This window comes from Narcine bancroftii, chromosome 2 (assembly GCF_036971445.1).
Source record: "Narcine bancroftii isolate sNarBan1 chromosome 2, sNarBan1.hap1, whole genome shotgun sequence".
NCBI classification, from domain to species: domain Eukaryota; kingdom Metazoa; phylum Chordata; class Chondrichthyes; order Torpediniformes; family Narcinidae; genus Narcine; species Narcine bancroftii.
This window is the reverse complement of record NC_091470.1, coordinates 49,250,806-49,276,187: the sequence shown is the minus strand read 5'-3', so window position 1 is coordinate 49,276,187 and position 25,382 is coordinate 49,250,806. Positions and strand designations below refer to the sequence as shown.

Below are 25,382 nucleotides of genomic sequence, written 5' to 3'. Positions count from 1 at the left end.
TGTTAAAAAACTAATAAATATATAAAATTGATATATCATTAAATCCTTTTGCTCTCTTTTCCTAGGATGACCCGAACTCTGTGTATGCTTTGCATCTTTCTGTTGCTGTGGTGTTTCCTGCTATGTACCAGTGAGGGAGCTGGGAAGAAGAGGAATCGTATCTCCCAAGGGGCAATCCCTTCTCCAGACAAAGGGCAGCCAAACAACTCAGAGCAGGCTGGGAACCGGAGTAATGTGGATGAGGTCTTGGAGTCAAGTCATGAAGCTCTTCATGTCACTGAGAGAAAGTATCTGAAACGGGACTGGTGCAAAACACAGCCCCTTAAACAAACTATCCACGAGGAAGGCTGCAACAGCCGCATTATCATCAATAGGTTCTGCTATGGCCAATGCAATTCTTTTTACATACCAAGGCATGTCCGCAAGGAGGAGGGCTCATTCCAGTCCTGTTCCTTCTGTAAGCCTAAAAGATTTACCACCATGACAGTCACCCTCAATTGCCCTGACTTACAGCCGCCATTTAAGAAGAAAAGAATCCAGAGAGTTAAACAGTGTCGCTGTATTTCCATTGATCTCAACTAAAGCAACAAGAATGCCACCATCATAACTCAACATCTGTAACATTATTTTACCGCAGTCACAACTCTGGGACATATACATTTAACTATGTTTGTATCCTCCATTGCCTTTATTTGTTCAAGGACTTGGATTCAGATCCAAACCCCAAGTAGATAATTTCCACTGTGTGGAGTGTGAATAGTCAGAGAGAAGGATATGAATATTTAACTAATTATTTCAAAGCTCTTGTTCAGAATGTTATGGGTATTTAATAATATCAGTTTCATTGTGTGAGATTATATTCAACATAATTTTGCCCATAATACTACAAAGTTGATCAAAAAGGAGAATTCTGACATTCATAAGATTTAAGATTTACTGAACAGTAATTAAAATCATCATATACAATTCATCTTGAGAATCTTGACTTTCAAATCTATTTGAACTAATAAAAAAAATCTAGTCATCAACTTTGTAATCTACTTAAAAATGAAAGTACAGAAAAAATTGGTAAACCAATCATTAAGAAGTAAATCACAAAATTCTGTTGACCCCCGTGGTTAAAAATACAAAATGCTGGAGAAGCTCAGCAAGTCTAACCGTGTCCTTTATGTAACAAAGGTAAAGATACATAGATACATTGGTGATGTATCTTTGACTTTACTACAAAAAAGACACGGGTGGACCTACTGAGCTTTTCCAGCATTTTGTTTTTAAGTTAGATATATTAAGTATTCAACTTGATATATGCAAAGAAAAACAATAATAAGGCTTTTGAAAGGGCAGATTGTGTAAGAGAATGAGTCTGATATACACCCTGGGAATAATTAACATGCTCACCACCCTGATGTTAGAAAATGGAAGGTCTGACCACCTGAGTTTTATTCTGTTGTCAGGAATTGAAATCAGACTGTTTGAATGTTACTTTTACTGCCACTGCATGTTACTGCATTTGTGATTGATGCACAAATCAACTCTCGTATGCCATTCATGATCCGTTATGATCTCCCTGTGGTTATTTTTTTGACATGCTTGAAATATCTTGTGCAGACCAAAGAAAGAACAAATTGGTAACTATGATTAAAACAACAATATTTTGGCTTTTAATTTAATGCCTTTAAGTATGTATTATACTTGCTGCTTTTTACAGTAAAATATATATATTGTATGTTTATTTCAGTTACTGCTGCTAAGTGTTAAATTGTTGGTTTGAACAAATAGCACTGTGATGGAGCATCATTGCACAGTGGCACAAATTGGTGGGATATAGGTTACGACATCTCATTTTGTCCAAATTACTATAAAGAAGAATGAATGAGAATTGGCTTTGGACCATTCTCATGCTGAAAAAAAAAATCATGTTTAGGAGCTGCTTGTATTTTCTCAATGGTACTTTGGTGCATGGTCTAAAAAGTGCAGGGAAAGAATTAGGAAAGATGGGTCAGCAAATGAGAATGATACATGAACAAAAAGATTTATTCATCACATGGGTATTTATTTTGTTAATGGTAGAATGATCTTCACTTTGGAATAAAAGTTTGAAATAATCCATAATTCATTACAAAATATCACAGCAGAATGATGGACTTTTCTTATTAAATTTTCACATCAGATCAAGGCTATCAAATCTGATTTCTAAATTTCATGAAAATAATATTGAGTTCAGAAATTTTAAATGACACTAGTCAAATTTAATGAACTGCATGGAACCTGGATTTGAAGCATTTGAAAATATCCGCTTAAATTACAATAGGAAGTTTTATTAAGGCTGAAAAGGAAAGGAACCAATTGATTTCTTTCCCATTCTCTTAGGGAGTGTCAAAGCATGAAAGAAATGGGAGCAACAAATGCATTCTTCTTCTATTGCCAAGTTTTACAGCTTTTACACATCAGCAACATATCACACAATTACAGCCAAATGATCATGGTGATCTTCTTCTGTATAGTATAAGCATGAGAATTCTGCTTTGTTATAGCCAGGCATCTGTAGTAGTACTTAATTAGTTTGACTCAATAATATTAAACAATGAGCACTGAATGTATTTATGCTTACTTGTGCATTATAATATTTGTACTCCTTTTGCTACATGTACTGCAGATTTATTTTTGTTGAGCTAGCTTATCTTCACTTCCTGATCCACATATTGCAAGTGAAAAAAAAATCATAAAATATATTGTAATTAATCAGAATCAGATTTCATTCCAAGCATTTTACGTGCCATGTTAACTGTTAGGACACAAATAAAAACTACCTTCCTAAGCACTGTGCGCCAGTTTATTCCCACTAGGATTTTGCTCCTTGCTGTGATTTTAATGCATTGCTCTCTCCTGTGGTTTCTTTTCATCATAAAATGCACTGAATTGATGACTCAAACCCATCATTCATTGCAGATACTTCAAACAACATGGTATAATTGGGTTTGAATTAAATGCATTCATGGCAATTAATTCAAAGATTTCCATGCATTCATCAGTCGATTCCTTCAGGAAAATTAAGAGTAATCCCAGCAGAAAAAAATATTTTACATGAACAATTATGAAATGCTTGTTCTCTAAAACCAGCTCTAAAAAGATAAAAGATAATTGTCAAGAAGTATAAAGATTTAAAAATGTTAAATGAACAGAACAAGTCTTTAAAAAAAATCCATTAATAGAGTCTCATGCATAAAGATATGTTGCCACAGACCCATCAATCAGATCATGACACCATTCACAAAGTGATTTTTATTAGATTTTAAGAAATTTGAGATGCCAATAAAGTCATCACTGTCAATGGAATACATTCTCCAGAGAGTGTAATATCAACAATTTAATCACTTTAATTTGTCATTTTTTTTCTTTAGAAAAATAATTAGAACACAAATCATTTTGGTTAAAGTAGGAACTTCAGATTGAGTTTATGCTGTAATCAGGGCCCTCTTTATCATAGAAGAACTAACAATTAAAAAAAAACAACTAAAACATATTATCTAACTTTGTCTCAATTGTTAGCACAATTCTAACAAACAATGCTTTTCATCAGACTTTTATAGTTTGGCCAAATCAGTATGTTATATCAGTTTTATATTATGCACTCATTCAGTTTATATATAGGTTTCAAACACGACAATTTCCCCAAGATTAAATATTAAATTCTTGGCCAAACCTTTGAGCTGCCAGGTTCAATGGCCTGTTGTGCACCTCTAATTTTTATTTTCAATAGTAACTTGTTCTTTTTAAACTCACAGAAGGCACTTGCACACATTCACAGTTAATCTAATGATACAGGCACTTAACAACAATGTTGCATCAGTTAATTTCTAGTCATTGGTCCAAAAGAAAATCAGAGCATTTTCAACATCATAATTTAAAAAAAACATTATTTGTGGGGTTTTAAGAGGGTTGAGAGAAAAGGAGTCACATTTCCTTTATTTTCATCCTTAAGTGTTGAATGTATTCATATTAGAACTAAAGAGTGATCAAGTTAATCAAAGCTAAATGTAACAGCATACTGAATTGATTCAGCAGAAAGTTTAAACATAATATGTAAAATGTCTAAATTTCTACTCAAATTTATTTCTTTGAAGTTTTAAAAATTGTGATCCGATGAAAGTCAAAGCAAAAAAATTATGTTTAATCTGCAAATTGAGCTGCCATCTGATGTGGTGAATGCGGGCTCAATGTGTCATAAGATTAAACTGAATAGATACATGGATGCAAGAGGTCTGGAGGGTTATGGAATAGAAGCAGGACAGTGGGTCTAGCAAGATAATGGTCGGACAGACTAGATGGGCTGAATCGCCTGCTTTCTATGCTGTAGTTCTTATTCTTTTCAATTATGCATATAAAATAATTAAGACTTTCTTTTATATTTTCATAGTTTTAGTTATCTATAAATTTGATCGACTGTGACATTATATACATAAAGTTATCAAAGTTAGTACTTTGCTGAGCCATGTTAGTTTTGTGCAATATAACGTACACCCTATCATCATTATTCTTTACTTTGAAGTTTCCATCCATTTTCTTATGCTATTTTATTTTTAAAATGCAACAAGAAATATCTAAAGGCAATACATTTTGCTGGAAAAAAACAGAGCTGAGCATGTAAAAGCTGAGTTATTCATAAATTCAAGAATAATTCCTGTAAAATAAAGTACTACCATTGTTTACAGAATCATCTAGTTGGGAGGTTAAGGTTTCAACTATATTAATTTTCACTACATTTTTCAGTTGAAAAATGTCACACCAGATAAGTTTGCTTTACTCAGGATATAAATGAAGTTCTCTCCAATAAATCAAAAATGTATCATATAGTTTATATTGATTATTTACCTTAATTATTAGTGTTCTCTTTACCATCTTTTAATAATGTAATAATTAACTGTTTTAGCAAAGATGGTATTTTCTCCACGCCTCCACCATTTTGCTCTGAAGAGTCTGATGTTCTGAGAATCCTTATTATTTTCATGAATCTGTATGCTAGAACTAAATTTCTGTTCTGCTGAACAACAATAAAATTTTACATTTGAAAAGCCTTTCAAAGAAAATTAAAAATATCCTTTTCTTTTCTTTTTACTTCAATAAAATTATTTCATTAACATATCATATTTAAGACCTTAATAAATAGCTGGTGTTAGAGAAAAAAAATAATTAAATTGATTAAGGACACCTCCTGTGTCACTTTAACAAAATAGCATTCATCATCTTTTTCCACAATAAATAATTTTTGCCAAAACCATCGAGATATTTTGGGAAGATTTTTGCAACACACCTTCATTCATAATTTTGTCTTTGAAGTTTATACATTTAGTTCCTCAATCTAACATTCATCCATTTAAGTCCAGGACATAAGTGGCAGCAGAATATTTGTTAATGAGAGGAAACATAGTTGATTTCAATCCTCTCTCTTTGCCTCCACACATTCCAGATGTGATCACCAGTAAGTGGAAGCTCAGTCCTGATTACCAATGTAAACGTACAGAAGGCGGTTACTATATCCTCCTGAAAATCTGCTAACTTAGCACAGAAAAAAATTAAAACTGAACCTTTCGTGCTCTGTATCGTCATGAACAGAAATCAGGGAGTTTAACTAAAAAAAACCAATGTCGTGAGTAGCATTCATAACCATTGTCCAACATTTTTTTGTTAAAATAATTCCTATTTGAATAAATGATTAGAAATATTTCAAATTCAAAAATTCAAATTATCTGTTCAGTAAAACATAATCTTTACTCAAAAGGAATAGTAAATATTAAGACTCAGCATTTTTTTTTGTTAAATGAAACATCAATTCACATAACACAATTCACATGAGATTCTTCACAAAAATATTTTCTTTGTAGATGACTCAATGGACTCTGCTATAAATAATACAAGGAGGACAATCGGACTTTCAACAACCGAGGTAGACTGATCCCCAGCAGATATATTTGAAGCTACTTTCAAAATTACAGGAGTTCAGAAAAAAAAAGACTAAAATTGCAAAACAATTATTGGAAGAATGGAGTAAAGCTGAACACAGGTTAAGAAGAGGCTGAAAAGGTGGTGATGTCAATTATACTTGCTCCCATATGATGGAAACTGAGATCTTAAGTAAATGCAAGACAATTATGAAAACACAGATGGAATTTGTCATTAACTATGTTGAAATTTTAGAGAGAAAAATATAATGGTGCGGGGGCAGGGGGGGGAGTAATGAGATCTTTAATTTTTGCTCTGGAATTATCAGGAATTTTTTGAAAGCTGTAAATCTGACTTCTCCAAAATTCCTAGAGTGCTTCTCAAGTATGCACTGACTAGACTTTCCCTACAGATGTCATTTTTATTTCATTGTTGCCAGCAAATAAAACGCAGCCCTGTCCTACAGAGGAGATGGGGGAGGACACTATTCAAACTTAGTCACAGAGAAAACTTTTATGGCAGTGGCAAACAAAGCTCAGTTTACAGCAGGTCACCAAAGAATGGAAATTCGCTGGTGGGAATGGTAGCAAAGCTTCTGGCAACCTGCCAGTCCCCAGGTCTTATTGAGGTGCAGAACTATGCTACAGTTGTTAAAACCAAGCAACGTTTTGAAATGACATCAAATATTGCAAAGAGAAGAATCGTTTCTGGTTTGGTCTTTAAATTTGTATGATCCCCTAGCAGAGATAAAAGAAAGCTACAAGTTAACATGTTTTGAATCCAAGATATTTCCTTCTTCTGAATCTTCTACAATTTTTACCTTATTTTTCAGGTTTCTAAATGTCCAATAAAGCATTTATTATGGGATGAGGGTAGGAGGCTGAGATTGCCAATGGAGTTTAAGGGTGATTGTGGGGTGTTTTAAAGAGATGCAGAAAATATTGAACAGAGTACACAAATGAAACTCAAAGTTTATGTTGTGACTGAAATTTGTTGCAGCCAAAGATACTCTAATATGCTGTCAAGATAGTTCAGTATTTTGGTTAAATTTAAAATAGATGGTAATGGACCCCAGTTTCAGTTCATATTGTCTTCCCCAAAGAACCACATACTGAGCTTTATTTTTCAGAACTGCCTTTACTTTGATTCTACAGGATAAGCAACTTCAACCAAGTGCCTAAATCTCTCCCTTGCCAGGCAAAATACATGCTGGGTGAACTAACTGTAAATAGGAATTGACAAAGAATAGCTGGAGGAACACAGGAGGTCAGCCAACATCCAGGAGTTGCAATGGTCAGTCTATGCTTCAAGTCTGGATTCTTTATCCAGACCCGAAATGTTGACTGACCATTTTTCCTCTGCTGAGGTCCTCCAGCCATTCTTTGTCTGTTCAAGATTCTAGCATTTGCAGTTTTTATGTTTCTTTACAAACAAGAATTACTGCTGATGTTTGGAATGAGTACAGCTCCTTTTATGTTATTTTGCACATTTTAAAAACTCATTAATTTGGTGTCATAAGGAAATAATGAATGCAAAGATATGCAACTTGGTCAATAAAACACTCTCCAAATTTTGTTTGCATATGAAACATCAAATTATCAGATTCTTTCTCTGGTTGGTTTTCTTCAGTTGCTGGCCACACTCGCTTCCCTTTGACGGAGTCTTTCTTTCTGTTTTTAAGAGAAGAAAGGATATTGTCATTATATCTTTTGTATTTCAATGGTTTGCAAATTCCAAAATCAACATGAGGTTAATTAACAAAGTTTTTTTAGTAAATTTTGGAAAAATACAGTTACATTTAAAATCCTAACTCTTCAGTCAAAAAATTGTTCTGTAGTTCTTTTTCTCCTCTTATCTTTTGTTCGACTTTAGAACATGGTGGCAAATTGGAAGCAAGTTTTCCACATCACTGATTTCATTGAACTCTTCACTTTGGAGATTTTAAGGGTAAAATTGGTGGGGTTATCAAAGTAGGAGAATTGTTTGTATGCCTGTAGGAAAACACATTCAGCTTGATGTCTGGTTGCACCATGAAGTTTCTGTCAATGTGCAGCTTCTCAATGCCTGGCCATCGATTTCCCCTTTACTCTGGCAAATGCATGTAGTCGGAAAAGCATAAACCATAACAGAAAGAAGTAACATTTGGATCAATTAGTGTCAAAGTTTCATCATTGTTTTGTACTTTAGACAGCACCCACATAGATTCAGCTGGATATTTATCAATATTTCCAACAGATGTAGCATTACATCACAATAATACATTTATTTCAACTTGGTTGATAATGTCATTAAAAATTGAAACTATAATAGCACATGGTATAAATTATAAGTTATATGCTGATATTACCTAATGTAATAAATATACAAAACATAGAGCTCTAATTCAAGGATAGACCAAGGTATTTTTGTTGTTCTTTGCTAGTAACTACTGCATCTTTCATCACAGCACAGAGGTGTTTGTTCTTCCTACTGTGCTCATCCTGGTGTAGCTTTTGTTCGTCAGGCTGGTCTAATTTCCCTGCTTGCATCCTGCCCTGTTTTCCTTCAAATAACTGATTCCCTTTAAATAAAGTTCAAATCTTTGCTCTACAACTTCTGTATGGAAGAACAATTAAATCTTCTCCTTTCATGTTTCTGGTGATAGTTCTGAGTTTTTCCTTCCTTCTTTTTAATGAGTGATCAACCTGCAAAACAACATTCCATTCTCACCTACATCAAACTCTTTGGTAATTTTAACACAGCTTCCTTTCAGTTTGTTCCCCCCCCCCCAATCAAAGTATCTTAACCAGATTCTTTTCTTGTCTTCTTCTCTTTCTCTTAATAAAGAGCTAATGTTAAAAACATATGCCATCTTGGCTACTCTACTTTTGGGAGAAAACATTTCTTTAAATGTTGCAATATATAGAATGTATATCGAGCCTGCAGCTGACGTGGAGATTACCCCTCCATAAATCTTCGTCCGCGAAGCTAAGCCAAAGAAGAAAAGAAAGAAAGAATCTAAAACTACAGGAAATATTTTTAGCACTGTACAAACTACAATGATCAAATGGCTCGAAGATGTATACTATGTAGAGACATGTACATAAGAAAAGTATCCTTACCAGACTGTTAGGATTTATTTTCTTTGTTTCAATTCTCTTTTCTGAAGTTATTTTCTGTACTGATTGCTGAGCCTCTTTCAACCTGGAAAAAAGCAAATTTAATCCTTAATATTTCAATTTGTTGTGTTTGGTTTAATTATCTTTTGTGGAATAATTATAACAAAGATGTAAATGTTTACATAAAACATGCATGCCAAAAGCAAAGCTCAAAATTTTATTAATTGTACTTAAGAGAATTTGAATTAGAGGTCCAAATGAGAGAGAGAAAAATGAAGCCTTCAAATTTATTCAAAGGTTCTTTTTATTGTCTTATAATAATACATTAAAAATGTAATATACACAATACACTTCAACTTTTGTCTGCCGCAAGGCAAACAAAGAGTCACCGTGACCATTGCCTAGTGCCCCAAACACAGGAGAAAGAGAAGCAAAAGAAAATCCCTTCAGAGGTACTGAGTGTCTGTAAATTTGCCTCCAGCAACTACTGCCTCTGCAGCCACACAGACTCCAGTTCAAACCATTGGCAACCCAAACTTCAGATCCAAACCTCAGATAGGATCGGTAAACCTTTAGCATCTACGGCTCTTTGGGAGAACTTCCTGCTTTCAGCATCCTCTTGAATCCTGGTTCTGATACCTGGTCTAGTCTCCAGCAGCCCACAGCACGTTTAAGTCCTTTGACTGCAAATTGGCAAAGGCCTGCCGCATGTGTGGGTCCTTCAGCTGCTGAGCCCCTTACTGGTCCAATGCCATTGTCATTGTCTTGTAGGGCTGTCATTTATCGCTTTGTCATTTATACCATCCAAGGTCAATGCCATTGGTTTGTCCTGCTTCATCAGTTTGCTTTTCTCTCTTGCATAAAGGAGGCTCATCGCTATATATCCATAAGCAACCCAGTAATAGCTTTAGGGTCACTTGTTTTCCTTAACAATGTATTTATGATGTTCTGGGTCCAATAGTATTAATTAATTTGCGGAAACTGCCAAAATGTTTGGCCTGGAAGTCAGCCTGAAGAAAACTGAGGTCCTCCATCAGCCAGCTCCCCACCATGACTACCAGCCCCCCCACATCTCCATCGGGCACACAAAACTCAAAACGGTCAACCAGTTTACCTATCTCGGCTGCACCATTTCATCAGATGCAAGGATCGACAATGAGATAGACAACAGACTCGGCAAGGCAAATAGCGCCTTTGGAAGACTACACAAGAGTCTGGAAAAACAACCAACTGAAAAACCTCACAAAGATAAGCGTATACAGAGCCGTTGTCATACCCACACTCCTGTTCGGCTCCGAATCATGGGTCCTCTACCGGCATCACCTACGGCTCCTAGAACGCTTCCACTAGTGTTGTCTCCGCTCCATCCTCAACATCCATTGGAGCGCTTTCATCCCTAACGTCGAAGTACTCGAGATGGCAGAGGTCGACAGCATCGAGTCCACGCTGCTGAAGATCCAGCTGCGCTGGATGGGTCACGTCTCCAGAATGGAGGACCATCGCCTTCCCAAGATCGTGTTATATGGCGAGCTCTCCACTGGCCACCGTGACAGAGGTGCACCAAAGAAAAGGTACAAGGACTGCCTAAAGAAATCTCTTGGTGCCTGCCACATTGACCACCGCCAGTGGGCTGATATCGCCTCAAACCGTGCATCTTGGTGCCTCACAGTTTGGCGGGCAGCAACCTCTTTTGAAGAAGACCGCAGAGCCCACCTCACTGACAAAAGGCAAAGGAGGAAAAACCCAACACCCAACCCCAACCAACCAATTTTCCCCTGCAGCCGCTGCAACCGTGTCTGCCTGTCCCGCATCGGACTTGTCAGCCACAAACGAGCCTGCAGCTGACGTGGACTTTTACCCCCTCCATAAATCTTCGTCCGCGAAGCCAAGCCAAAGAAGAAGAAGTATTAATTATTGCTTTATTGACCAGAATGCACAAAGTGTTTTATTTTCATTACTGGCTGGTGATAAAAAGGGTTAACAACAACAGTAAAGAAATCAAATTTTTATACATTTGACACCCCAGTTTGAGGTAAGAGGGTTTCATGCAGGAATGTAATTTGAGGTTAAATAAATGCAACTTCAAATGAGAATGTTTGCCTAATTCATACTTCATAATGAAGTATGTTATGTAATGGTTATGTAATGGTTAGCACAACGCCTTTACAGCACCAGCAATTGGGATCAGGGTTCAAATCCTGCCCTGTCTGTAGGAGTTTGTATGTTCTCCCTGTATCTGCGTGGATTTTCCCCAGGGACTCTGGTTTCCTCCCACCATTTGAAATGTATTGGGGGGGGGGTGTAGGTTAATTCAGTGTTAGTGGGGCAGCACAGACTTGTGGGCTGAAATCTGCTGTTACAATGCTGTATATCTAAATTTATTTTGTTAAATAAAAAAAAAATAAATTAATGCTTTTTACATTTTATGAAATATGTTCATATAAAACAATTAAAATATTGAGAATGATTATCAGTTAAGCAGCATGAAATGTATGAAAAGCAAACAAAAGCATAAAATTAAACTGTACTCTGGTCAATATAAACTCCATTGATAAAATGGTAGGTACATAATCATTAAATACAGAATGAATACATTTAACTCATCAAACTACAAAACTGAAGTCATTAAGGAAAAAAATGAGTCCATGAACAACACCAAATCTGTTTAAAATGACAGCGCTCTCTTCAAATGATAAACTTGACTGAATATATTCAATTTCTTAAAATCCTTGCTTTCACTTAATGGAATCATATTAATTTGACTAATAATCTCCAAAAAGTTGTTTCTCTCAGTGCATGTAGAGTAAAAAAAAAGCCCAACAAAAAAAAACCTGATGACTTTGCTGTTTCCAACATAATTTAAGAACCAGATAGATGATGCAACCCACGTACCTTTCCGAACATTGTCTTTGCTCGAATCATATTTTGTTACCATGTCTTGGCTTTTGGTGCAAAAGCCACCATACTTGAAATTGTTGTTCAATCAGACATCTCAAGCAATTTTTTTTGTTTATTTCTGTCAAATCCATTTTTGTCTATGATCTTATTTTGAAATATTTATAATTATGTGAAGACATTTTTCTGTGACTAATGTTGTCTCCGTTCCCCTTACATATAGCCAAAAAATAATGATTTGCAAACAAATGTGTTTAATTTTTATTCACGTGCACAATATTTCCTAAATTATTTTAAATTCCTCCCAAATTCTAATTCTCGTGGTGGTGGATGTTGGCTCGAAAGTTTATTGGAAGAAGAAAACGTATAAAAATATTGTTCAATATCCTGTGTAATGCGGGACACATTCATGACTTGCCCAGGAATAAAATAATCAATTTGTTGGTAGTCAGTTGTTATTTCACAAGACTAATGATCTGACTTCAATTTAGAATTAACCTCGAATATTTGGTATCAATTACGTTTCGTTAAATTTAATTCTGTACATCAGATGTAGCAAAATTCAGAATGTATTTCACAATTTATTTGGATGTTTAAGTAAATACTTTTCTTATTAGGACCAGTGACATCCATAAAACCCAATACCTATAGCCTCTTAAAATGTCTTCACAGCAGCCACTGCCTGAAAGCAATGGGTGTCAAAGTGTTTTGAATATAGTAATTAATTCACACATGAATAGTTTTGATACATATTAGTTTAGCTTTTAGTATGTGCAAAGCTACTATGTATTATAGACTGCAGTTGTCAAACAGTGACATACATTAGTGTGCAATGCTTTTTAAATGGAGCTAAGCTCTCCGATTAATTCCTTTCTTAATATTGTACAGCAGCACACAAATTCAGCAAAGATCATCTTCTATTTGCAACTTGATAATTAATTTCCACTGGTTGTTTGTGATCTACAAGGATTTGGCACTTACATTTTTAAAAAATGTTTTAAAGCACATAGGAAATGATGTGCCAGATGTTGTTTTGACTAAGCTATTTTACAAAAGTACTACTAGGCATTCACCTTTGAACATAATATGACTGGAATAATGAACTGAGTTTATGTATGAAAATTTCTGGAAGAAAGGAGAAGGCAGAGCAGGGGTCTCAGTAGAGGGCTGTATCCACGCAAGGTCTTCAGGGAGACGTACAGCAACAGGAACAGATTTAACTGCCTCAATTTCTCCTATCTGAACCTAAGCGTAGAGCAGTTGGTGAGACATCTGGACTTCAGCAAGCAAAGCTCCACTGAATTATACCTTCTGTAACAGGCCAAACTTCATTTCATATGGCAAAGCTGTCAAAATTACCATGGTTTGAGTGGGAGAAAGTTGATACATCTATTTCCTAATCGCCATTGGATGAAGTCAGTTACTTATACACTTGTTACCACTCATGCATACAGCAAAGAATATTTAATTATCATTCATTAATGCCTCAGTGGGAGCAAGCATGAAGATTACTGACTCTCCGATACCACAGAATGTCAATGACTACATGAATGTAGCTTCATGGGAGACATTTCAACTTGGAGATGTATGGAAACAGGAAGAAATTTAATTGCCTTAATTTCCAATTTGTCAGGGATCAGAACCATCAGTCAGGTACCCTAGTAACAACTGTATTTCCTTCATTCAGATGCAATTTGCTAAATTAAGGTTTTAAGCTTCCAAAGGGTAGCCGGAGGGTAACAAAAGCAGTTTGCCAATGGCGTGGCTTTTGATTCAAACATGCACACCATAGACCACTATGTAACATGCAACCAATGACTGCCAAATGGCACCATGAAATGTGACCAAGCAGATCACAAACATGTACTCTGGGCCACCTTGGAGGAGTTTGGAATACCCAGATAGGTTAATAAAAAAAAGATTTATGACGGTCTCTGTGCACTGTGCAAATTTGTCATCATTAAGGATCTGACCCCACCAGGAGCTAAATGGGAAGAACTCACAATGGAGGAAAAAGAGTAGGAAATAAAAGCAGGAACATGTCATATTTCCTTAGACCCTGCCCTGCCATCAAGATAATATTTAATTCTGTATTTTGCTCATTTTACCACCTGATCTTTATTTGCTTTGATTTTCTCAGTGTTCAAAGGTGTTTCAATCTCAGTCTTTAAAACATTCAATGACTAAGCATCCACAGTCAATCAAGGGAGAATATTTCAAACATTTACAACTCTTTCAATGAAAAAAAAACTCTGTCTTATTTCTAAAATGTTGAATAGCAGGTATATCAAATTACTGGGGCTATCCAAGTATCCAGGGAATTTTGTAAAGTCATTAACAATGTAGTCAGTATGCGCAAAAATCTTATTTTGTGCACATTTTTTGCATGTGACAAAAGTATGTGTGCATGGAATGCTTGTGCAAATGTAAACTTGAAATTATTTCAAGATCATTTTGGCACAGCCTATCTCTCATGGCTAATAAAACTGTATTGGCACGTTTTAATATAATACATGCATGAACAGAAACAGTTAGCTCAGAGATTATTTTCAATAAGTATAATTATTAATTACTACATTATTTTAGGGAACTATCCTTTTGTGCCCATATTCATTTATTTTGTGCGCTGGTTGCAAAGCATATGTGTGCATGCACATGTGTACAGCTTAGAGGGAACAGTGGTCATTAATGAAGAAATGAATCCCTTTCTCAACATCTCTTTTGATAGCAGGCTATCGGGTGTAGGAAAACATCAAATTTTGGTCAGAGTAATATCGGTTGCACCCTGCTAATATCAATTAGTTTAAGTTCCTAAAAAGAAAGGAGAAAGAAAAGGAAGAAGATGTGGAGGGGGCATTTTTAACAAGTGCTGAGTTGTCCACTGTCAACTATTCCAAGTACACCAGTGACAAATAGGACCTCAGTTCCCAACTCATCACCACTCTCAAATCCTTCGTTTCCATGGTATTCATAGGGACACAATGAAAAAATTAAAGCCAATGCAAAATACACATTCAAATTCCAATTTATCAAAGTCAAACTACATATAAATATTGATTAATAGTGTATTTACTTAAAAAAATTCTTCCATGAGGCTTTGTCTAATAACCTGTTCAGTGACTGCAGCTTGACTGGGAAAAGGCCATGTGCAGTCTTCTCTGTCACAAGTCAGACTTGAACAGAGAAGACTGAATATAGCCTTTGTGGATGGTTTGGAGAAGTTTCAAGCCTGAAAAATTTAGCTGCAGGTTGCAGTTTCCAAAATATCTGGCTAACAGACAACTGGGGTAATGGTGGAGTGGAAGTGGAGGGATCACTAATGCTGTGTGCCTGAGAAACAGCAAAAGTTTTTTGCCTTCATGCAGATGTCTCAGTAATTGTCTGCTGAGATAAGATTGCTGAACTCTTCAGACTCCTTTCACTGTAAGCGCAGACATTGTAGGCAGCAATGTTTGGTTCCACTGTTGGACCCAGTTGAACATAAGCTGTGGAGGCTGAGACTAAGAATATGCCATATGATTTGGACCACAACAGCCCTATCAATGTGCCAAGATGAATTTGCAGGCTTCTCCAAGCTCATTGACTTAGAAGGCAGATGTTCTAATAGGCCTCTTAGAGCAACAAGCAACAATTTGTGCTTTTCCATCGGCCACCCTCTTTTCGTCTCTGGACTAAAATCCTTGTTGGAGTCTTTTACAGCAAATTGTGAATAAAATACAGTGCTTTGATGACATGACTCCAGTGTGCAAGCTGTGATAGTTCAAATGAGCATTGCGATCCCATGTCTGTTTTCATGGCTATATAATTCAGTGTCCTGCAGCAGTAATTCCACTTTCAGATTTATACTGCAAAGTTATTTGAAGGATTTTAATTTTAATTGCTACATTTCAACAACTCATCTAGTTTTATTAAAGCAATTCAACAAATTTTATCATCTTTCAATCATATATAAAAGCTTGGTTGATTGTGAGATTGTAAGCTAAATATATATACATAGATTGGATGCATTCATAATTACTGGTTCCAATATTACTTGGATGCATTTGCTCTACAATTTTTCTGAAGCAATTTCCAAAACCAATTCATACCTTAAAACAGATGGAAATGGTCAAATTACAGTTCAATATGCTTGACATGACAATGTATTTTTGATCAATGAGGAATGTAGAATATACTTATTGGTTTGGATTTTTCTGTGAGCTTTTGCCATTCACATCACACACATATGAGCAGAGAACTTTTAAGCTAGAGGGAATTTCACAGAAATAGATGGCTAATTCAGTGCAGCAACCAACATAGAGTTCCAGTGGAATATAATAACTGGAAGAGCAGCAGGTGGGCTCTTCAACCAATCAGATTCATGATTCCTTGCTGAGACAGCAAAGCAGGAAGGAAAATGTGCCAGCATAAATTACATAAATCATTGCAAAGTAAGTGGAATAAAGATTAGACATGTACACACAGGATTTTAATAAAATTGAAATAAGCCCCATAAATTTAGCTTTACATAGGCACAATCTTCATTTTTAAGGAACAATGGTATAATACTAATCAAATTATAGCTTTTACCATTGGAGGGGTTCAGGTGCATGATTGCCTATAATAGCTTTAAAAGCTTGGTTCCACCAAAGTATCAACTCTAACATTTTTATCTGTCTTTAGTATGAGGCCAATAGGTAATTAATCCAAGTTCAGAAGCATTCATGTTATATCCATGTAGATTGTATGCCAAGACCTGCAACAGCATAACTCACACATGGCAATTGATCACATTCAGCAATTTTTGTACTTATCCACACATACAACGATCAGAAATATTTGTCATCTTTATGTTGAAATTATAACAAATGTTGGCATCCTTGCATTTATTAATGGAGCAAAAATAGGTCATCGTCTTTAAAACTCTCAAAAATAAATCACTGAAAAATTTGCATTTGTACACTTTTCATTTGCTAATTATGAAATTCTTTTCTCTTTATAAAATATACCTCACTTAACTAAACCTATGGAACTTAGGTATATATTGGAATGGACTAAGATTCACTGACACCAACGGACCAGAAGGATATTGCAGACCTTTTTACACATAATGTTTAACAGCACAGAGCATCACCGGGCTTCCACTTGCTTTTTCAGATAGCACCACAATACCCACAAAGGTCTTGGCTATAGCATTATGTCAAGCTGAGTGAGAAGATCTCAGACACCAGTGACTGTGATACTAGTGACCTTCAGTTCCCATCAAAATGCTTGGTTGGTGGTTAATCATCAACAGTGTCCTGATGACTAACTTGACCTCAAAGGAACTCTTATTACAAAGGAAACTAAACTGATATGGGAAGATTCATTTCTTACTGTGTTAGCAGCATGTGGAGGGAAATAAAGCAGGCAGGTTACACACAAAAAAAACCTCCCCTCCTCTCTATAACAAATTATTCTATTAATGGTGGAAAAAAATGACCTAATCTGTCCCAAGCACATCCTGTCTGATTTTATTCTTCATGATTCATTCAAGCCATTAACGCTTCTGCTCAAATTCCACCCCTATGCATGCACAAGAAATATTAGCATGTCAAAAAGTATTTGTACATCAAGAGTTTCCATATTCATATTTAGATTACTTGGGTACAAACGGAAGAAATCAACTTTGTGGACTATTTCTAACATTACATATTTAGCAGCAATTATTCAGTATAGGAGGTAACACTACCTGCCAACCCATGCTGAACTTAGCAAACTGTGGCAAAGAAGTTACACATCAGCAGTGGGTACTTAATATCAAACACGGTGTTTAAAAGTGCTCAAGATGGATATACGCTGTCAAAACAACAGCAGTTTGAAGCAAATATATGTTGACCATTAATAAAATGGAAAGACTGTCTCAAACTGTGAAAAAGATTTATAGTTTTGATATAAAACTGCTGTGGCTACAAAAGTCCAGATAACATGACAGAATACTTGGAGAGTGCGGGTGAATTCAGTAAACAAAATTCAATGCTTTGACTACTGATTATCCTTAAACTACAAAAAAGATTAAATTTCCCTGCAGATGAGTGAAGAGGTTCAAGATTTATAATAAAGTGGGTTTTACTAAAAACAATTTGATCTTGATAAAGATTCTTTTTCCGCAACCTTTTCATAACATTGCTTAGATGCATTGTAGTGAAAAGGTTATATGGCTAAAAATTCTATTACGTCATAGACCAGCAATGGAAATTCACCAAGGCAGTGTTATTGTTTTTCTTTTAAAACACTTTATTAATAACTACTAATAATATAATCAAAATCAACAATGTGCAGGTGTACTTGTGTGCGTGTGCGCATGTGTGTGTGGGAATCCCAAACCATTACAACTTATGCACAATTCTGGAAAGTCATTATAAAGTTCAGTCTTAGAAATTCATTGTCAAAACGCAGACATTTAAATTGATGCACAGAAGTAATCATGAAAGAGATGGGCAAGACTGTGTGACCGGAGTACCAAAAACTCACAAATCCTTGTTGAGTTTCTCCCAGAGAAATATGCTTTCATACAAATGGTTGTCATAACTCTCCCTTTCCTTGAATAGGGGAAACTAAACACGTGTCTTCCACAATGCTTCCAAAACCCAGGGTGAATTGAAGTGATCATTACTTTGGTCACAATTCAATCCAGCAATTCTCCTTTTCCTGACAAGGAGAATCAGCCGAATTGTCCATTATGACACAGAGTCATTCCTGCTTTGTGTTCGATGAGATGGCTGGTTAAGGTGCTGTTTCCTTCAGTGTTCCACGCACACAACTCCCTCATCACCTGTGTCCCTCGGAAAAGCAACAAATGTTCTTTCTCCTTTCCAAAGTTGCGAATTTGGGTACAACCTGTACTAGTTGTTGCCACCCAGCCTCTCCACAGCTATGAATGGTTGCAGCCTGTCCTAGCCCTTAAAGTGATACTCACACTAAATGAAATGGGAGTTCTTAATAATTCATCCCAGCCTACTGTTCCAAATAGAACTATGCCGTATTATTTTCTGAGTGACTCTACACTCCATACACAGTTATGCTCTCTACAGTCAATAAATTGCATTAAAACAAATTTTCAGTTGTGTGTGAGGTGGAATAAACTGAAAATCATTTTGAAATTAAAATACAAAATATAAAATTTATTGCTGAAAGACTAAAACGTAGAATTAGAATTTCCTGCCTTCATAATATATCGCTAAGAAACACAAAGCAGTTACATCAGGAAGAAAGGGTGTTTAATCTAACCAATCTGTTCCTGTGTTTATGCTTTAGTGAACATTGTTTCTTTTATTCATATACAGGATGTGTGTAGCTCTAGCAAAGCCAGCACTTAAATTCACAGCTTTTATTTGTTCCAAGAATGAAATATATTCCTAAAACTCAGTAAACATTCAACATTCCCCTCAGATAGAAGGAATGTTAAAGATGAGACTAATTCCTTCACTTTTGGTTTCCAATGATTAGTAACAAGAAGAGAAGCCCCTATCTGGCTCAGAAAATGACCTGACCAATTTATATCATTGCAATAGACCCAAGGCCTTCCTTTATGAAATGGGCAGAGTCTTTTCTCTTTCATCCAAATTGTCATAAGCTCCAGGGTCCTGCGGGGATTTTTTTTGGATAAACCATCTTTCACTTTGCACAAAGAATTGGGAATGCTGCAGCTTTAGCAGTGTAATTAAAGCCTAAGACCACCTCCAAGAATATATCTAGTGTCAGCATGAGGCCTGTGGATTATTACTATATTTCCCCAGTAATTACAGCATCAAATTAAGTTCTCCTAATTTACAACAAAGCAGAGCAACCACTAGCTTATGTGCTTCTCCTCAGTGTGTATTGTCACAGTACTATTGGTTTTCCAGTCTGAACACTCACATGCCCATATTGCTTTGTATTTTAAAAAAGGTATTGCTTGAACTGTGCACTGCTTTGCTGGGATTGTGGCACAAATGCCTCCCTCCATGTTGTGGTGTTTGCTGTGCCAGGCACCTGGTACAAATCACTGTCCTCTGCTGGTGCTCTCATAGCAATGAGTCGATCATGGCTAGAAACAAACTGCTTGTAGAGGTTAGTGTTGGGTGGGCTATGTGGTTGCTCAATGCTGATATGTGAGATTCAGGCTTTTTTGAATCAAATGGTAGCTATTTTCACCACCCCATCCCCCAAATGCTCCCTGTTTGTTTGTCAGAGACCATCAATAAGCTTGATGCCAGAGAGAAATCTCTGGGTTGAGGAGTTCTCTAGAGCTATAGAGAGAGAGGGGAAAGCAATGGGTTCCATTGAAGCACTGCAGGATATAGGCAGGCTGTCAACATGTGGAGCAGGTGTTGCCAAACCCCAACAATAGCTCAAATGTCTGTGCTGAGCAGGCACTCTACTCACCCTGGTTCACCCAACACCTGCCCTCATGGACATCCTCTCCACACCACACTGTGGGCGATTCACTGCTGGAGTCTTGCGAGGTTCCTAGTGCCTTGATCCCAGTCATAGCAGTGAGCCCCTGGGAGGGAAAAGATTCACAACAGGTTCCCTGCATAGTCACACTCTATATACAATTATCCCTTTTAGCACTGATCCAATAGTGCTCTCACTCCTGGGAATGCAACCTGAGAATCAAGTGAGGAAGCAGTTTAGGAATTGAGACATAAAGATAGATCAGAGTCCATGCAAATGCAGAAAATGTAAATTCTACAACTGAATTTTGGAAGTGAAGTACAATATGCAGGAACTACTAAGCTGCTGGTACCAGAGGATACATTTGTACCTCACATTGTGGATAATATAAAAAATAACGAAGAACAAGATTCAGGTCAACAGCCTGAAAAAATAATTGCATCTCTCTACACAGATACTGAACATCTCAATTTCATTTTTTCATTTCAATTTTTTGAATTTTGACAGTAAAATTTAAATCAGCGTTTCAAATAACTTCCCCAAGTTAGTACAAGTAAATGCAGAACAATTGGGAGAGAAAATCAAGATCACACCTTTGGTAAATATCTGAAATTAAATAATGGTTAAACCTACATCTTCAAAATTGCAGATTTCATGAAATGCAGTATTCCAATCAATGATATCACACTGTTATTGTTTATTTCTAGTACTTTACCAGTGTTTATTAGTAGTACTCTCCCACCGTTTATTACTAGTACTCTACCAGTGTTTATTAGTAGTACTCTCCCAGTGTTTATTAGTAGTACTCTACCAGTGTTTATTAGTAGTACTCTCCCAGTGTTGATTAGTAGAACTCTCCCACCGTTTATTACTAGTACTCTCCCAGTGTTTATTAGTAGTACTCTCCCAGTGTTTATTAGTAGTACTCTACCAGTGTTTATTAGTAGTATTCTACCAGTGTTTATTAGTAGTACTCTCCCAGTGTTTATTTGTAGTACTCTCCCAGTGTTTATTAGTAGTACTCTCCCAGTGTTTATTAGTAGTACTCTCCCAGTGTTTATTAGTAGTACTCTACCAGTGTTTATTAGTAGTACTCTCCCAGTGTTTATTACTAGTACTCTCCCAGTGTTTATTACTAGTACTCTCCCAGTGTTTATTACTAGTACTCTCTCAGTGTTTATTAGTAGTACTCTACCAGTGTTTATTAGTAGTACTCTACCAGTGTTTATTAGTAGTACTCTCCTTGTGTTTATTTGTAGTACTCTACCAGTGTTTATTTGTAGTACTCTCCCAGTGTTTATTAGTAGTACTCTCCCAGTGTTTATTAGTAGTACTCTACCAGTGTTTATTAGTAGTACTCTCCCAGTGTTTATTTGTAGTACTCTACCAGTGTTTATTTGTAGTACTCTCCCAGTGTTTATTAGTAGTACTCTCCCAGTGTTTATTTGCAGTACTCTACCAGTGTTTATTAGTAGTACTCTACCAGTGTTTATTAGTAGTACTCTACCAGTGTTTATTAGTAGTACTCTCCCAGTGTTTATTTGTAGTACTCTACCAGTGTTTATTTGTAGTACTCTCCCAGTGTTTATTACTAGTACTCTCCCAGTGTTTATTACTAGTGCTCTCCCAGTGTTTATTAGTAGTACTCTACCAGTGTTTATTAGTAGTACTCTCCCAGTGTTTATTTGTAGTACTCTCCCAGTGTTTATTAGTAGTACTCTACCAGTGTTTATTAGTAGTACTCTACCAGTGTTTATTAGTAGTACTCTACCAGTGTTTATTAGTAGTACTCTACCAGTGTTTATAAGTAGTACTCACCCAGTGTTTATTTGTATTACTCTCCCAGTGTTTATTAGTAGTACTCTCCCAGTGTTTATTTGTAGTACTCTCCCAGTGTTTATTAATAGTACTCTAACAGTGTTTATTAGTAGTATTCTACCAGTGTTTATTAGTAGTACTCTCCCAGTGTTTATTAGTAGTACTCTCCCAGTGTTTATTAGTAGTACTCTACCAGTGTTTATTAGTAGTACTCTACCAGTGTTTATTAGTAGTACTCTACCAGTGTTTATTAGTAGTACTCTACCAGTGTTTATTAGTAGTACTCTACCAGTGTTTATAAGTAGTACTCACCCAGTGTTTATTTGTATTACTCTCCCAGTGTTTATTAGTAGTACTCTCCCAGTGTTTATTTGTAGTACTCTCCCAGTGTTAATTAGTAGTACTCTAACAGTGTTTATTAGTAGTATTCCACCAGTGTTTATTAGTAGTACTCTCCCAGTGTTTATTAGTAGTACTCTACCAGTGTTTATTAGTAGTATTCTACCAGTGTTTATTAGTAGTACTCTCCCAGTGTTTATTAGTAGTACTCTCCCAGTGTTTATTACTAGTACTCTCCCAGTGTTTATTAGTAGTACTCTACCAGTGTTTATTAGTAGTACTCTACCAGTGTTTATTAGTAGTACTCTCCCAGTGTTTATTTGTAGTACTCTCCCAGTGTTTATTAGTAGTACTCTACCAGTGTTTATTAGTAGTACTCTACCAGTGTTTATTAGTAGTACTCTACCAGTGTTTATTAGTAGTACTCTCCCAGTGTTTATTTGTAGTACTCTCCCACCGTTTATTACTAGTACTCTACCAGTGTTTATTAGTAGTACTCTCCCAGTGTTTATTAGTAATACTCTACCAGTGTTTATTAGTAGTACTCTACCAGTGTTTATTAGTAGTAATCTCCCCGTGTTTATTAGTAATACTCTACCAGTGTTTATTAGTAGTACTCTACCAGTGTTTATTAGTAGTACTCTCCCAGTGTTTATTTGTAGTACTCTACCAGTGTTTATTAGTAGTCCTCTACCAGTGTTTATTTGTAGTACTCTCCCACCGTTTATTACTAGTACTCCACCAGTGTTTATTAGGAGTACTCTCCCAGTGTTTATTAGTAGTACTCTCCCAGTGTTTATTAGTAGTACTCTCCCAGTGTTTATTAGTAGTACTCTCCCAGTGTTTATTAGTAGTACTCTCCCAGTGTTTATTAGTAGTACTCTCCTTGTGTTTATTAGTAGTACTCTCCCAGTGTTTATTAGTAGTACTCTCCCAGTGTTTATTAGTAGTACTCTCCCAGTGTTTATTAGTAGTACTCTCCCAGTGTTTATTAGTAGTACTCTCCCAGTGTTTATTAGTACTACTCTCTCAGTGTTTATTTGTAGTACTCTACCAGTGTTTATTAGTAGTACTCTAACAGTATTTATTAGGAGTACTCTCCCAGTGTTTATTAGTAGTATTCTACCAGTGTTTATTAGTAGTACTCTCCCAGTGTTTATTAGTAGTAGTCTACCAGTATTTATTAGTAGTACTCTACCAGTATTTATTAGTAGTACTCTACCAGTATTTATTAGTAGTACTCTCCCAGTGTTTATTAGTAGTACTCACCCAGTGTTTATTAGTGGAACTCTACCAGTATTTATTAGTAGTACTCTCCCAGTGTTTATTAGTAGTACTCTACCAGTGTTTATTTGTAGTACTCTACCAGTGTTTATTTGTAGTACTCTCCCAGTGTTTATTAGTAGTACTCTCCCAGTGTTTATTAGTAGTACTCTCCCAGTGTTTATTAGTACTACTCTCCCAGTGTTTATTTGTAGTTCTCTACCAGTGTTTATTAGTAGTACTCTAACAGTATTTATTAGGAGTACTCTCCCCGTGTTTATTAGTAGTACTCTCCCAGTGTTTATTAGTAGTACTCTACCAGTGTTTATTTGTAGTACTCTCCCACCATTTATTACTAGTACTCTACCAGTGTTTATTAGTAGTACTCTCCCAGTGTTTATTAGTAGTACTCTCCCAGTGTTTATTAGTAGTACTCTCCCAGTGTTTATTAGTAGTACTCTACCAGTGTTTATTAGTAGTCCTCTACCAGTGTTTATTTGTAGTACTCTCCCACCGTTTATTACTAGTACTCCACCAGTGTTTATTAGGAGTACTCTCCCAGTGTTTATTAGTAGTACTCTACCAGTGTTTATTAGTAGTACTCTCCCAGTGTTTATTAGTAGTAATCTCCCAGTGTTTATTAGTAGTACTCTCCCAGTGTTTATTTGTAGTACTCTCCCAGTGTTTATTAGTAGTACTCTACCAGTATTTATTAGTAGTACTCTGCCAGTGTTTATTTGTAGTACTCTCCCACTGTTTATTACTAGTACTCTACCAGTGTTTATTAGTAGTACTCTCCCAGTGTTTATTAGTAGTACTCTCCCAGTGTTTATTAGTAGTACTCTACCAGTGTTTATTAGTAGTAATCTCCCCGTGTTTATTAGTAGTACTCTCCCAGTGTTTATTTGTAGTACTCTACCAGTGTTTATTAGTAGTACTCTACCAGTATTTATTAGTAGTACTCTGCCAGTGTTTATTTGTAGTACTCTCCCACTGTTTATTACTAGTACTCTACCAGTGTTTATTAGTAGTACTCTCCCAGTTTTTATTAGTAGTACTCTCCCAGTGTTGATTAGTAGTACTCTACCAGTGTTTATTAGTAGTACTCTCCCAGTGTTTATTAGTAGTATTCTACCAGTGTTTATTAGTAGTACTCTACCATTGTTTATTAGTAGTACTCTCCCAGTGTTTATTAGTAGTACTCTACCAGTGTTTATTACTAGAACTCTACCAGTGTTTATTAGTAGTACTCTCCCAGTATTTATTAGTAGTACTCTACCAGTGTTTATTAGTAGTACTCTACCAGTGTTTATTAGTAGTAGTCTACCAGTATTTATTAGTAGTACTCTACCAGTATTTATTAGTAGTACTCTGCCAGTGTTTATTTGTAGTACTCTACCAGTGTTTATTAGTAGTAATCTACCAGTGTTTATTAGTAGTAATCTCCCCGTGTTTATTAGTAGTACTCTCCCAGTGTTTATTTGTAGTACTCTACCAGTGTTTATTAGTAGTAATCTACCAGTGTTTATTAGTAGTAATCTCCCCGTGTTTATTAGTAGTACTCTCCCAGTGTTTATTAGTAGTACTCTCCCAGTGTTTATTTGCAGTACTCTCCCAGTGTTTATTAGGAGT

At 35.9% G+C, this 25,382-nt stretch overlaps 2 protein-coding genes across 3 annotated transcripts in view; one reads left to right on the top strand and one right to left on the bottom strand.

The window, feature by feature from the left end:
* The window catches only part of LOC138753517 (gremlin-1-like), a 28,871-nt gene extending 26,050 nt beyond the window's left edge, over positions 1–2,821 (top strand). The window contains exon 2 of the mRNA XM_069916631.1: positions 66–2,821. Coding sequence (XP_069772732.1) covers positions 67–582 — 516 coding nt within the window. The 5' untranslated portion in view covers position 66 and the 3' untranslated portion in view covers positions 583–2,821. The remainder of the gene's footprint in view (positions 1–65) is intronic.
* Positions 2,822–3,267: 446 nt separating this feature from the next.
* The window catches only part of LOC138753515 (formin-like), a 395,939-nt gene continuing 373,824 nt past the window's right edge, over positions 3,268–25,382 (bottom strand). For both annotated transcript variants that reach the window (XM_069916623.1, XM_069916630.1), the window contains 2 exons: positions 9,042–9,123; positions 3,268–7,610 (listed from right to left, as the gene is read on the bottom strand). In XM_069916623.1, the coding sequence (XP_069772724.1) occupies positions 7,566–7,610; positions 9,042–9,123 (127 nt within the window). In that variant the 3' untranslated portion in view covers positions 3,268–7,565. The remainder of the gene's footprint in view (positions 7,611–9,041; positions 9,124–25,382) is intronic.